Source organism: Lissotriton vulgaris, chromosome 2_1 (assembly GCF_964263255.1).
Source record: "Lissotriton vulgaris chromosome 2_1, aLisVul1.2, whole genome shotgun sequence".
In the NCBI taxonomy this organism is placed as follows: domain Eukaryota; kingdom Metazoa; phylum Chordata; class Amphibia; order Caudata; family Salamandridae; genus Lissotriton; species Lissotriton vulgaris.
The window spans coordinates 312,576,156-312,591,562 of NC_141687.1; the positions used below are offsets into that span (position 1 = coordinate 312,576,156).

General features: G+C 45.7%; 1 protein-coding gene across 2 annotated transcripts in view; it reads right to left on the reverse strand.

Moving 5' to 3' along the window:
* The window catches only part of LOC147730245 (multidrug and toxin extrusion protein 1-like), a 673,781-nt gene that overhangs the window by 253,951 nt on the left and 404,423 nt on the right, over positions 1–15,407 (reverse strand). For both annotated transcript variants that reach the window (XM_086958536.1, XM_086958535.1), the window contains exon 6: positions 4,273–4,317. In XM_086958536.1, the coding sequence (XP_086814662.1) occupies positions 4,273–4,317 (45 nt within the window). The remainder of the gene's footprint in view (positions 1–4,272; positions 4,318–15,407) is intronic.

A 15,407-nucleotide genomic window follows, 5' to 3' on the forward strand; every position in this document is an offset into this window, starting at 1 on the left:
ACACTTATAGTTGAATCGAAAAATACCCAAACTGCCCCCAGGCTAGAATTACTTGAAAACACTCCCCTGATCTCCATGGTGACTACTGATCTAAGGAGGGGGGGCCCTAGGGACTTAGATATCAACATTGGTGATTCTGAAGGGCTGAGTCAAAGGGGCAGAACGGTAGATTCTAATCTAGAGAAGGGGCCTGTAGAATTAATTGTAGAGGCATCTCCCTTAATATTGGTTTTGGCAAATATCCCCCATTTGGAACCAGGGCAAGTTGAGAACATCCCTTCCCTGCTAAATAAATCACTCCATTGGTTATCAAGGAATATGGCTTTTACCCCGGGAGGTAGGGACCAGTTGGCGCAAGAAGTAGTTAAAGCTAGAAGAGTTGAATGGATCGGGGGTTGCACTAAAAAATTTAAGGGGGACTGTGTGGTGTTACACCTTTCTGATCCTGAAGTGTTGCCAAACATTCTAGCAAATATATACCCCCCCCCAGCGTAGATCTACTGAAATAGTGCCACTAACACTGGATTTCTTTTACACAAAAAAAGGGGGGAATACTCTAAACCCAACAATGCTGAAAACTAAATGGAACCCTGTACTAAAAAAAGCCAAAACCCTTGATATAAGGAATAATTGGGGCATCCCGATGGAAAATAGGTTCTCGGCCCTTTCTGGTCTTAATGAGTGTGATTGACTGAAAGGGCGGATGAGCATAGAAAAGGATATTGTTGCAGAGTCTCAAGAGAGTGGAACTGATGTCGCTGTGAAGCTCTTAGAAACAAATCCTAGTGATGGTAAGACATCTAGTTTCAGTGAAGATTCTCCTAGTATAGCAGAGTATTTGCCACTGAATCCCCGTACCACTGTATGTAATGGGGAAAGTAGCCCCTCATTCCCCTTGACCCACCTTTTGCAGGTTGCACCTCTACAAGAGAGGACTACCCAGATGAAAGCTAGTCTTAAACTTATTTACTGGAATCTGGCGGGAATTCACCATAAATTAGAGACCCCCGAATGGTGTGAATTCATTGATTGAATACCGGCGGATGTATTTTTATCTGATAGGGCCAACTGGTGCAAATATTTTGTATGGCTTGCGAATTCTATCGCACAAGGAGCAATGATACCAGCAACATGAAAGGGTGCGGAGATTATACCAGTCTTCAAAAAAGGGGATAAGGCTTTACCAAGTATCTACAGGCCCATTAGCCTTATCGACTCGGCACAAAAACTGATGGGCAGGATGATACAAAATAAAATACAAGCCTGGATAGATGATAAGGATATCCTTTCCCCGTATCAAGCTGGCTTCCATCCACTAACTAGCTCTGTTGACCAGGTATTCCATTTTTTAACCCTGTTCTGGAAAAACGTAACCTTGACAAATGGACCATTATATGCTTTGACTTGAAGTCAGCGTTTGATCTAGTACCCCGACAAAAACTTTGGATTGTTTTGCGCGATCTCGGAATAAGCCCCGAATTGCTGACTTTGCATGTGCGCATGCATGAAAATAACTACGCCAGGATTAGGTGGGGAGCACAGGGGGACGTCACTAATTCCTTCCCCGTGGAACGTGGGGTAAGACAGGGATGCGTCCTGGCTCCCACCCTATTCTCTCTTTATGTCAACGGCTTAGTAGATTTTTTAAAGAAATCTCCGACAGATGCCCCGATACTAGATGGGGAGCGGGTCCCAGTATTAATGTTTGCTGATGACACTTTACTGGTCTTACAGACCCCTAGTGGTTTACAAAAGACAATCAATGCTTTTGGAGATTTCTGTCGGATTCGGGGCTTGGAACTAAATACGACAAATACTAAGTTTATGAACCTGAATCCTGCTAAGCAATTCAAGGGAAAAATGCACTTTAATGAGTCTTTTTTGGAAGAAGTGAAGGCTTTCACCTACCTAGGTATTTCTTTACAGGCCAACATGAACTGGAAATCTCATATGGACTCTGTGGTGTTAAAGTTCCATCAACTGGCCGGGGCCATAGCACAAAAACATAAATCTTCATTTACAAAACCTATTCAGCCAACAATGGAGATTTACAGTATGAAGGTGCTGGGCGTCTGTCTTTATGGATCAGAGCTATGGGGCTTCACCAACTTGAGCGCTTTGGTTACCGCAGAAAATAAATTTCTCCGCCGGTTGGTTGGTGTCCCGCAGAGCACTCCCTCGATCCCGCTCCTATATGATCTCGGGAGGAAAAAGATCGAGGACATGGCTAGATTGCATCCTCTTTTATATTGGAGGCGCATAAAGACTACTCCTGAATTGGGCCATTATGCATCTGCTCTCATGGACATCATTAGCTCTGATCGGTTTCATAAAATAGCCTGGCCTAAAGAAATTAGGAACTTGCTCCAAAAATTGCACCTAGATCACCTATGGACTACAGTAGATCCCATTGCCTTTCCATCTAAGGCTTCATTGAAAAAAATGTATTGGGACATGATATATAATACTGTTTTGATTTCCAATCAACCTTCCATGTTGGCATCCCAGTTCTTGGAGTCTAAAATAACTCCTAAATGTGAACAGTACTGGGACTTGATTACTAAACCTTTAGATAGGAAGTTGTATTTCCAGTTTAGAATTGGCTCCCTACCCCTAAATGCTTTTACTGTCAAATGGTCCCCAGGCAATGTAAACACATGTTGTCATTGTAAAGTACACGTCGAGGACATCCCACATTTCTTGTTTGCCTGCCCATTATATGCTGCCCCAAGAAGTAGATGGCTAAAACCGGTTTGTAGGAATTTGGGGATAAGGAAATATCTAGAGGCACTAAGAATATTAAGATCAAATTGTGCCCCCAATCTTGCTATTGCCATAGCCAAATACTTGGGATGGGCCTGGATAATACGCATGCGTACTTTAAACTGTAATTAATTATGTAAGATGGAAAATGTAATTATAAGGATAATCTCAATCATCATGAACTAGGCACTGTGACTCTGATTTTTATAATGTATGAATTTTATAATTGAAGTATTCGCCAGCACTTTGTAATTTGATGGTATTTAATGTGTATTTTATGTCGATCTTAACTCTAGGGTAGTATTTATTTTGTTTAGCATAGGGAAACATGCTTTTATGACAATGCTGTCGAATAAAGTATTGAAACTTGAAACTTGCTAGTCTTTGTTTGGTCACACCATGAATCCCGCTAGACTGGAGAAGTGAGCCGGATTGTTCCTCAGGCAGTATCTGGACTGCTATACCCGTGATGATGATAGGGATGGAGTCACTTCCTGCGGCACTCTGGTCGCCTCCTGCTGCTAGTCTTTGTTTGGTCACACCATGAATCCCGCTAGACTGGAGAAGGGAGCCAGGTTGTTCCTCAGGCAGTATCTGGACTGCTATCCCCGTGATGATGATAGGGATGGAGTCACTTCCTGCGACACTCTGCCCTCCGGAGCTCTCACTGGGGCATTGGACAGAAGTCTGTCCGGACTTCCGAGCGATGATGGTGCCTCTCTGTCAGATCTGTCTGGATCATTCATGGGGATAGTCCCTTGGCCATCTTCGACCTCCTCTTCCGCTCTCTGTTGACTTGGGCCCGCCTCCATACTGCTTTGTGACGGAACGTTGGGAGTTCCTGCATTGACTTTTTTGAAGAATGATACATTCCGTGTGAGTTCTTCTGTTCCCCTCTGAGCTGCAATCATCGTGCCGGTCCGAAACTCCAACGCAGCTCTCTGAGGCTCCAAGCCTCCGAAGCTCCAATGCAGCTCTCCCGCCGCTCTCTGAGCGCTGAACCGGAAATCACTGGCTCGAGGGAACTTGTGGATTAAGGCATTGACATTTCAGTGAGGGTTTGTGAAGTTTCAAGATCTAAAAATATGTTTTTCAAGATTATCTCACCTAATTGATGATCCTTGTATTGAACTCCACCATAGTGGTGTTTACACAAGCGTCGATCGACTAGAGGCTGAACTCATAATAAATGTTTTAACATCTACATATATCTAATAGGCAAGAAACTCTAACATAACCTCCATCTGCAGCTCTTGTACAAACTTCAGATCTGGATACCTTACCAGACGCAAGAGGCCATTAGATGCAAGGTAGAGCAAAGAGAAGACCAGGGGGTGGGGGGGTGGAAGATACGTGTTAAAAGAGGTGTAGGTCACTGTTTCAGCTGGGAATATTCTGTCAGCAATCAGGTTTAGAAAGGAAACACAATTTTTCTTATGGAAAAGGGGTAAGAGTTTGGGAAAGATAGTCTGAAACTCGTAAAGAAAAAGAGATACATGAAAATAGTACCTGGTTTTGTAAAAAGCTTGCTTGCAGCTGGTAAACAAAGGCCTCCTGCCACAAAGAAGAAAAACCATAATTAGGACATGTAACTGATTTTACAATATTCGTACCCAAACTGAAGTGCCACAAAGTCACAGACTTATGCGTGCATGCCTTTAAAAGGACAAATAATTGTTTTAATAATTGGATTTTCATTTAGTCTCCGAAAAAAGTATTTCATAAGCACAACTTTATCCCTCAGCTCCATAATATGATGTCATAAATAATACTTAAACGTTAATTAGCAAACAAAATGGCAATGACCATTTAATCTAAGATACTGCATTTACGAACAGTGAAAGCAGCAACCTTGAGATGCATCCAAAACATATTGGTACTTTGGAAAATATGCATGGTAATGAAGTGCACGGGGGTGATAATCAGAGGGGTTGACCCCAATGCGTTGCACTGAAGTGATTTTGTATGAGTATGTGAAAACCTCACAGATTTTCATTGCCAACAGAGGGAATCCTTTTCAAAACATAGCAGAAACCCTACCCCTTTTGCCATGCAAGCCAAACATGCTCAAGCTTGTTCCTAGATTTGTTGCAACAGACCAATATCGGACAGAATTAGGCAGGATCTAAATTGGACAATAATTAAAATTGATCTAATGCTAAAATAAGACAGATGGTGGAACCTGCTTTGCAAATACACCTAACCAAAATAACCACAACAGTAATTTTCCCTTTACGTTCTAGACTGGGACTGGTGTGCACACCGGTAAACACCCACCATCACAGTGATAGTTCAAAAACGAACTTGTCGTAATTAGTTTTATAAGCACAGGTGCACTACATGTAGAAATTGTGAAAACTAAGTCACAAAATTATTACATCTCGCCCTGAAGAAGTCCCATCCGGGACGAAACGCGTCGGCTGTTCTTTCTTACAAATAGAACAATAAAGAAAATATTTGTTTCTAAATAATTGGACATTACTCTCAGTGTCTTTGTAACAATTTCATGACTTAATTTTCCCAATTTCTACATGTGGTGCACCTGTGCTTATAAAACTAAAATTGATCTAATGTTGGCTCTAATTAAGGGGTTCATAAGTATTTGCTGGCTGCAGAATATTATTATCAAAATCAAACTGGGTGGAATGGAACTGATTTTCGATATTTTTGTGTGCAGGAACAGACCACTTCTCCAGGCAATGTTGTAACAGGGATTGCAGCTGTCCTTGGAGTCACAGAAACCACATACCCATGGAAAGAGAAAGGTCCTTCTCCTTAGGTTTTGACTTTCAGGGAACAGTGGAGTCAAACAAACGAGATTACTCTTGAAGGATGAACATCTAGTTGAGGCAGCACAAGTATCACTCATAATAAATAGATGTGTCCAGACAGTGTCATTCTTTACAAAGCAAAGATTTAGGCCAGATGTACTAAGTATTTTCCCAGCTGCAAACCCTCATATCGAATTTACAACCTCAAAATTGCGCTTTCTTACTTATAAATCCCAATATAGGAGACAATAAGCTTTTCACGCCTCTTAAAATGGCATTGTGATCTCATAACAAATCCATATTTGGAAGGGGCATGTTGTAGGCACCTTTTCCCAATATCAAATCGGTATGATATGTATCCCTGTTTTAATGCCAACATCTGGTCTCAAAACATAAAAAAATACCTACTTTTGAGTTTGGCTGTTAATGCATTCCCTAGGGAAAAAGCGACTTTGGGACCCATTCCTCTTTGTGAATTAAAAAAAGTTTGTTGTAAAGTAAGCAGTGGTCCAGGGGACTACTACCAAATCTATAGAAAAAAGTTTGTTTCTTTTTCAACACACCCCTGTTTCCTTTAACGATAATGGGCTGCATTGTATTAAAAGATTACTTTATTAAACTCTGATCACAGACATACATGGCGGCCTGCAGACCCATTTACACGACAATATCTGTGATGACCTTTAATCATAGTGAGTTGCAATTTCTGAACTACTACATTAATATTTCTGAGTTAGGTCAGATTATGACCCAATATGATAAAGAATTTTATGAGCCAACCTATCACTACATAGGAAAATGATTTCCTAGTTGTAAAAATACGGGTTGGAATTCACAACCATAATTCTGTGACCACTTACATTTACATCCAGCCCTAAGACCTATATTAATTACTAGTCATGCATGTGAAGTAGCTTTAATGAGTTTTATTGAGTATAGCTTGCTTGGGATTCTCTTACTAAATATAGTTCTCCGACTCAAGTGGGGATAAAACCAGCTGCGGCCCGTGCAGGGAAGAGCAGCAGGCACAGTGACGGTGAAGGATTTAGATGGGTGATGACGAGGGAAAATTAATTATTTATTTAATGTCCCCCTGTCATCGTCCGTTGAAAGACCTCTCCTCCGGGCCCCACCGCTCTCAACAAGACCGGCCGTGGCTGGTTAAAATGCCAGCAGGAAATGAGGATTACAATTAAACACATATTTAAACTAGGATTGAGCCAAATGCAATGCCTACTTTTTCTAATACAGTAGAAATCACTGTTTGTAAATCTTCCAAAATGTTCGGGACTCCTGGGGGAGTTAAGGGTCTTTATGCTGTTCTACCAATTGGGACAGTAGAGACATGTGAGATACACTCAACAGTGAACAGTTCATTAGCAGTGGGATCGGGCCAATGTTGAGAGTTGAGGTTTTGACATTGCAAGGACTGGCTCATGTTACCTCGGTACCACCAATGGTCATGGATACAGAGAGTAGCTGGAGAAGATTTGGATTGGCATTTCTGACAGTCACAGGTGTGCAAGAGGAGTGACATAATTTGGCAATCTTGTGGTCATTGTGGTCAGATACATGAAGCTTACAATGGTCATAGCCCTGCACAAATGTAGCACTCAAAAGCTCACACATGCTGGAGGTGCTTACCACAGTGACATGACACCACACCATGTGGTGCTCTCACAGAGTCACACTTACTGATGCCTGTTTTAGTATCGGGCTCACATAAATCACAGACCTCCTGACTGGGTGCCTCTCACTAGCAGACATCGCCTGCAGATCCAGCGCCTCATTGCTGTCTTAGCGCCCATTGCCTGTCCTGTGAGAGCGCCTGGTATCGTTTCTTTGAAATGAATATTTTATATTAATTGCGCTGCATTTATTGTATATTATTTGTCCCCTTCAGTGTGTTCGTGCCCCAGTTTCACTTTCCCTACCTCCATTTGTTGTGCTCGTGGCCCGTGTCTCCTCCCCGCCTCCCAGCTGCCCCTCCCACGCTCCACCCCCACTCACCATTTAGGACAGATGAATCAACGTGCAGCGTCCACGTGCAGCGGTCGCGCCGAAGGTGCGCCAAAGGTAAGCCCGTCTACGCCCGTCCGCGCCAAGCCCGCGCCCAGCGCCAGACCCCCTGGCCCCCGTACCACCCACCCCACCCGCATTACATACGACGCCTCCACCCTCTTAGCCCTAAACCCCGGCCAACTCCCCAACTGCGCCCAAGCCGCTCCTGGACACACCCATGGACCCTTCACATGCAACTCCTGCAAGTATGACGGCACCAAGACCAACTCCTCATCCACTAACACCAAACAGATTTCTGACACCAACCACCTAAAATGCATCCTGCTCAACACCCGCTCGGTCCACAGACACGCCATCGACCTTTGGAATCTACTAGACACCATCTCCCCGGACGTCGCCTTCCTAACAGAAACATGGATGAACGCCTCCTCAGCCCCAGACATCACCATTGCCATCCCGGAAGGCTACAAGATCATCCGAAAAGACCGCACCTACCATACAGGAGGAGGTATCGCTATCGTCCACAAGAATTCCATCCGCATCTCAACCAGCTCAGACGTCAACCTCGCTAGCGCCGAGCACCTTCACTTCCAAATCCACACCGACCCCAAGACCACACTCAGAGGCACCCTCCTCTACAGGACACCAGGACCCCGAGCACAATTCAGTGAAGACATCACTGACTTTATCACCCCACACGCCCTCCCCTCCGAGGACTACATTCTATTGGGAGACCTCAATTTTCACCTGGAAAAGAGCAACGACAGCAACGCCACCACCCTTCTGGACAATCTCGCCAACCTCGAACTCAAACAACTTGTTAATACCCCCACTCACTACGCAGGTCACACTCTCGACCCTATCTTCACCTCCAGCAAACATATCTCCTTCATTCACACCACAGTTCTCCATTGGACGGACCACAGCTGCGTTCACTTTATCTACAAAAAGACCACAACCCACAACCATCCTCAACCTACTCTGCGAAGAAACTGGAACAAAATCACCATCGACCAGATCTCCTCATCGCTTCTTCAAAACCCCCCTGCCCACTCCTCGAACCCCAACCAAGCAGCCATTAACCTCACTCAATGGCTAACCAACAGCGCCGACAACCTAGCACCTTTGAAAAAACGTCAAATCAAACTAGGCAGCAAAAACGCCTCCTGGTTCAACGATGATCTTAAGAAATCCAAGAAACTCTGTCGCTCCCTTGAGAAGGCCTGGAAAAAAGACCCAAACACCAGCACTAGGGACGCCTTCAAAAACACCACTTGCATACACCACCAACTGATCCGGACTGCAAAGAAAGCCGCATTCAAAGATCGACTAGACAACAACGCCCACAACAGCAAGGAATTATTCAACATCGTCAAAGAGTTTACCAACCCCACTGCCAACTCCAACGACATCACTCCCTCTCAAACCCTTTGCGACTCCCTAGCTTCGTCCTTCCACGACAAAATCGCAGACATCCACAACAGCTTCGACAACCAACCCGAAGACCAACCCACACAACCTTCTGCTGTACCTTCACCCCCCTTGAACATCCTTAATGACTGGAACCCAATCTCCACTGAGGACACCATCCGCCTGATGAACTCCATCCACTCAGGATCCCCCACAGACACATGCCCTCACCACATCTTCAACAAAGCAGACTCCATCATAGCACCACACCTCCGAGACGTCATCAACTGCTCCCTCAACTCTGCCACTTTCCCGGAAAGCTGGAAACACGCCGAACTCAGCGCCCTTCTGAAAAAACCCACAGCTGACCCCACCGAACTCAAAAACTACCGCCCCATCTCGCTCCTTCCATTACCGGCCAAAGTCATCGAGAAAGCTGTCAACAACCAGCTCGCCGCCTTCCTCGAAACCAACAAATCCCTCGACTCCTCACAGTCCGGCTTCCGAGCCAAACACAGCACTGAGACCGCACTCATCGCTGCAACAGACGACATTCGAACTCTACTGGACAAAGGAGACACAGTCGCCCTCATCCTCCTCGACCTCTCCGCAGCCTTTGACACAGTCTGTCATAGCACCCTGTTACAACGCCTCAGAAACAACGGAATCCAAGGAAAAGCACTGGAATGGATCACCTCGTCCCTTGCCGGAAGAACTCAGAGAGTCGGCCTCCCACCATTCAAGTCAGAGGCCACTGAAGTCATTTGCGGCATGCCACAAGGATCTTCACTCAGCCCCACCCTCTTCAACGTATACATGAGCCCCCTCGCGCCATCGCACGCCAACACAACCTCAACATCATCTCCTACACTGATGACACTCAACTGATCCTCTCACTCACCAAAGAGCCTAACACCGCCAAAACCAACCTACATGAAGGAATGAAAGAAGTAGCCGAGTGGATGAAGCACAGCCGTCTGAAACTGAATTCAGACAAAACAGAAGTCCTTATCTTAGGTACCTCCCCCTCCGCCTGGGACGACTCTTGGTGGCCAGAGGCCCTTGGAAAAGCGCCCATACCGACGGACCACGCACGGAACCTGGGCGTCATCCTGGACTCCTCACTCTCGATGACCAGACAAGTCAACGCCGTTTCTTCGTCTTGCTTCAACATTCTTCGCATGCTCAAAAAAACATTTCGCTGGATCCCCACCGAAACTAGAAAAACGGTACCCACGCACTGGTTACAAGCCGCCTGGACTATGGAAACACCCTATACGCCGGTAGCACCGCAAAACTTCAGAAAAAACTCCAACGCATCCAGAACGCATCAGCCAGACTCATACTAGACATCCCGCGTAAAGACCACATTTCTGGTCACCTGAAAGACCTCCACTGGCTCCCCGTCAATAAGAGGATAACATTCCGCCTCCTAACCCACGCACACAAAGCACTTTACGAACTTGGACCCGAATGCCTCAACACACGACTTTCCTTCTACACCCCCCCGCCAGCTACGCTCTTCCAATCAAGCCCTTGCTGCTGTACCTCGCATCAACAAAACCACCATGGGAGGAAGATCCTTCTCCTACTTGGCGGCTAAAACCTGGAACTCACTTCCCATTCATCTTCGCCTCACTCAGAACCACCTAGCATTCAGAAAGCAACTTAAAACCTGGATATTCGACAAGTAATTCCCCACCCTTCTTCAAGCGCCTTGAGACCCTCTGGGTATGTAGCGCGCTATATAAATTCTTTGACTTGACTTGACTTGACTTCAATAATAGGATACCCCAGAGAGTGTTTATATCAGGGTTGCACCTGCAGTAGCTCATGGGGGGACTGCTTTGGTGTTTACCTTCAGATCAGACTGGGCCTTAGAGCATATTATTGAGTCTCAGAAGAACACAGGTGGGTATGCAGCAAGAAAAACTGTCCAATTTTTTTCTCAGCAGGACTTAGAAGCACAGCTCTACTCACACCTCTGGGGATTTGACCCTGCCCCCTTAAATGAAGTCATCCATGTGTTTTGCCCAGGTTAAGTACATTCGTTGCACAGGTGAGCAGACCTTCAGCTAGTTAAAAGGTCAAGACTCAATGTGCTAAATGGGCTGGTTTATGCTCATTGTTCAGGAGAGCTGACTTTTTCGTAAGTCCAAGCGTACTGAAAGCTCAGCCCAGGAATCAATGCTTGAAGAGTGTATTTCTTGCTTTCAGGTAGTCACATCTTTTTGGCAGCTGCCTGTGGCTGGGACTGTTGCTTTGTTTTTTGTGTATTTCAAATACCATACCTGTCTCGAGCACAAGGAACATGATGTGGGGGGTTGGGATCATTCCTGTCCTTTCTTTATGTGGGTACCTTCTGGCCAATGTAGCAGACAGACTTGTTTGCCCAAATGTTGCTCTGTCTCGGGTTGCACTTTGAGTTGCTGGAACTGGTGCACATTTTCGGTTATGCTACAAAACCCCCTTCCTTGCACTGCACATCTTTGCACAAGGCAAAGAAAGAAAGGGCAGCAGAGAGGTGAGGGGAAGGAGGAGAGGAGAAAGCAAGGATGAGAGGGGTAGGAACAGGAAAGCAGGGATAAGGTCGAAAGCATTAAATACAATAACTATGGAATAATTGACAAACCCCGAAAGTGAATACAGAAATACAAGGAAACTGAGTCTCTCACTTAACACAATAGTCTCTGGTTACTCAGGTGAGCTTATTGTTTTCTAGATTCCTACTGTTGCCAAGATCACCCCCCTGTTCATGCGTGATGAATCTGTCCATGCTCCATGTTTTACCGTTATCAAGATGGACTACATTTTTCCCTACCCTTGATATTCTGCAAGGATCGGAAAATGTGGACGCTTCTTTTCTGCTCGCTTTGGGCAAGTCCACACAGACCCATTCTCCTTTTTTGAACATTTGGTTTTTGACATGTTTGGTCCGGTCATATCTGACCTTGTATTTGACTTGATGTTCACCTACTCTTCTGGAGGTTTCGCTGTGATTTACCACACATGTGTCATTCCTTAGCAATACAGGTGGGGTAAGTTTAGTTTTGGGTATCTTCCCTTTGAGAGAGGTGAACGGTGAATAACCAGTTACACTATTGGGCGAGGTGCGATAGGCCCAAATAGTCTCCATGAAGGCTGAACTTGCTGATGTCCCCATTATTTCTGCCCTCTGCAGACACTTTTTGAACAAACGGTTGATCCGCTCCACTAATCCGTTGGAACGGGGACAATATACTGTAGACTTGTGATGAGTGATGTCCCTGTGAGAGAGAAATTATTTCATACTGTCCGAAGTGAACTGCACTCCATTGTCTGTTATGAGGGTGTTAGGTATTCCCTCCTCAAAGAATAGGCTCTGTAAGAACTGAGTGAGAATTCATGTGTCGATTTGATGGACACATTTGTACACCACCCATCTTGTGTGATAGTCCACAAGTACTAGAATAAAACGTTCCTTCAGTGTTTTTAGGTTGAGGGAACCTATTATGTCCACGGCTTACTTTGACCATGGCCGATCGGGCACTTCAACAGGAGAGAGTGGTGGCTTCCAGGTTTGGTTAATTTTGTCACTGCAGCTACAGTCCAAAGAATTTTTAACTACATTCTCCGTCATGGCATCCATGCCTGGCCACCAGTATTCTAAACAGATATTGTCCGAGTAAGACTGCGTCCTCAGTGTCCAATGTGTTCTAACTCCACTATTTATTTTCTTAGGTTCTCTGGGGGAATCACTATTTTCTCCCCAACAATCGAAACCTTCTTGCATGTTTAATTCAAGTCTTACGTCCCAAATCTTTCCCAAAGTTGTAGGAACGTTGCTTTTGTTGTCAGGCCAACCGCTTATGATGAGTCTTTTTATGGAATTCATTTCTGCATCTGCTTGCATACAATTGTCCCATTCTTCTTTGTTCAAGCAAGTTAGTTACAGAATCACATCATCACAGTCACAAGAAACAGAACTGCTTTCCCCCACAGAAGGAGATCATGATAGAAAGTCAGCAACTGTGTTTTTGAACCAGGCACATACTTTACAATGAAATTGTACCCTTAAGTCCCAGGATCCACCTGGCTATCCTGGATGTGGTTCTATTGGCCCCTTTAGTGGTAAATGCAAACATTAATAGTTTGTGTTCGGTCTTTACCATAAATGGAATGCCCCACAAAAAAAAATCGAAAGTGTTTGATTGCCCAAAAGCAAGCAAGTGCCCCTATTGTCTACCACCGAATAGTTGAATTTGGCACCCTTTACAGACCGTTAGGCAAATGCGACAATCTGTTTCTTTCCATATACAATTTAGGTGAGACTAGCTTCCAGTCCTTTATTGCTGGCATCGGTGCAAAGGATTGTGGTTTCGCTGGGGTCAAATCTACCCAGGGATGGGGCAGCAATGATACTTTCTTTAACAGTTTGAAAGGCATCTTAACAGTCATAAGACCACTCAAAGGGAGTTCTGGAATTTCATTGCCTACTCCGCATCACATTTGGCGATGCAGCTTAGGCAACGAAATTCGTTTTTTTTTTCGTTACTTACCTGTAATTAGGGGTGAGCGCAAAATCCGTTCCGCTCGCGGATTTTGCGAATTTTCGGTAAATTCGCGATCCGCGAACTCCCGCGAATTTACTGAGAATTCGCAAATCCGCGAGCGGCGGATTCCGGGGGCAAAAGTTGAAGCCTGGCTGGCCTGTTGTAACTATTTTACGATGGCGCCGGCAAGCTGCCAGCGCCATCCTAAAATAGTTACTAAGTTAGCTTCAACAGGAAGCTCTAATAGATAAAATAAAGCAGGTCCTGTTGAAGCTAATTTAGTAAGTATTTTAGAATGGCGCTGGCAGCTTGCCGGCGCCATCGTAAAATATTTACAACATGCCCTTCCTGTGACTTCAGTGACTCATTCATCAGCCCAAAAACAATCGTGAGCGTCGTCGAGGCAGGTGTGCCTTCTTCCCAAATCTACCGTGGAAAATCAGCTGTGATAGAGGCCTTTGCATCCTTGACTTTCACGAGCGCAATCCTCGTGCTGTTCCTGTGGCCAGGAGCTGAAGGGACCCCTGCACCCCTCGGGGCGCCTGACTTTGGGCTTGGAAGCCCCCCCCCCCCCACACACTCGCAGTGTGCACCGTCTTCCCACCATTGACCCACTATGATGGACAGCTCACCCAAGGGAACCCTGCGCCCCTCGGGGCGATTGCATAGTAAGACACACATGGCCGCTGAAACTAGTTGAAGCTCAAATGAAGTGACTCATTCAGCAGGGCAAATCCGCGGATCCGCAAATCCGCAAATCCGCCGATTTTGCGGATCTACGATCCGCAAATCCGCAAAATCCGCGGATCGTGGATCCGCAAAATCCGCCCATACCTACCTGTAATGGTCCATATTCTGCATTTTAAACCCCCCTACCCTGCCCCTCCCCCGCCTGACGTCACTGCCCCGGTATAACGCCCTGCACAGGCCAGGCCTGCTTACCTGTAATGGTCCATATTCTGCATTTTAAACCCCTCCACCCTGCCCCTCCCCCGCCTGACGTCACCGCCCCGGTATAACGCCCTGCATGGGCCGGGCCTGCTGTCAATATGGAGATATGGAGATACAGAGCAGGAACCACAGCTTTAATGAGTTTCTGTGTGCTCGCACTGCTTCAACGAATATCTTTGAGTGCCCAGGAGTGCTGAAAGCAGGATTTCATTAATCTGCCACAAACTACCTTACTGAAGCGGCAAAGAATGTACACACTACCGCTACAAGTACACAAGAGTGCGACAGTGCGCTGATGGCAGGGTTCAAGTTAAGCGCCCACACGCGTTAATAACAAAACGCTTGCTCCTTACAGAGTGAAAATCCACAGTTCCAAAGCGCTGACAGCAGGAAAAGAAACAGACGCCTCTGAGGAATTACTGCTACAACGCTCCACCTGAGCTAGAGTTGTCAAATAAATCCAGTAAAAGAACACCACAGTCACGTCAGCTGGGGTAAATTGAGGAAATGAGCAGGCAGCGGAGAACGCTGGAAGTCCTTAAGGCACATACCCAGGCACGGCAAAGTCAGATGAGGAGGTGAGGCAGGAGACTAGGATGACGAAATGAGGGAGTTACTCACTTCTATTTCATAGAAAAAGAACTGCTGCCCTGGAGTAAGCGTTGGGGGTGGAGGTGAACCTTCCCCACCCAGTGAATAGTCACCAGTGTTGAAATGAAGACAAATGTAAGTTATGAAGGTAACTGTACTTTATTAGTCTTCTCACTACCACAGTTTCCCGGCAGCTCTCTAGAGGGCACTGTGGAATGTTGGCAACACAGGAGGGGAAAACCATGGGAGGAGCGGGGGGTGGGGAAACGGAACATACCAAGTGGAATGGATTATAACAGTTCTCCTGTTTGAAAAGGGAATTGTCAAATATGATAACATGAGCCAGTTGCAACCACTACCCAACAAA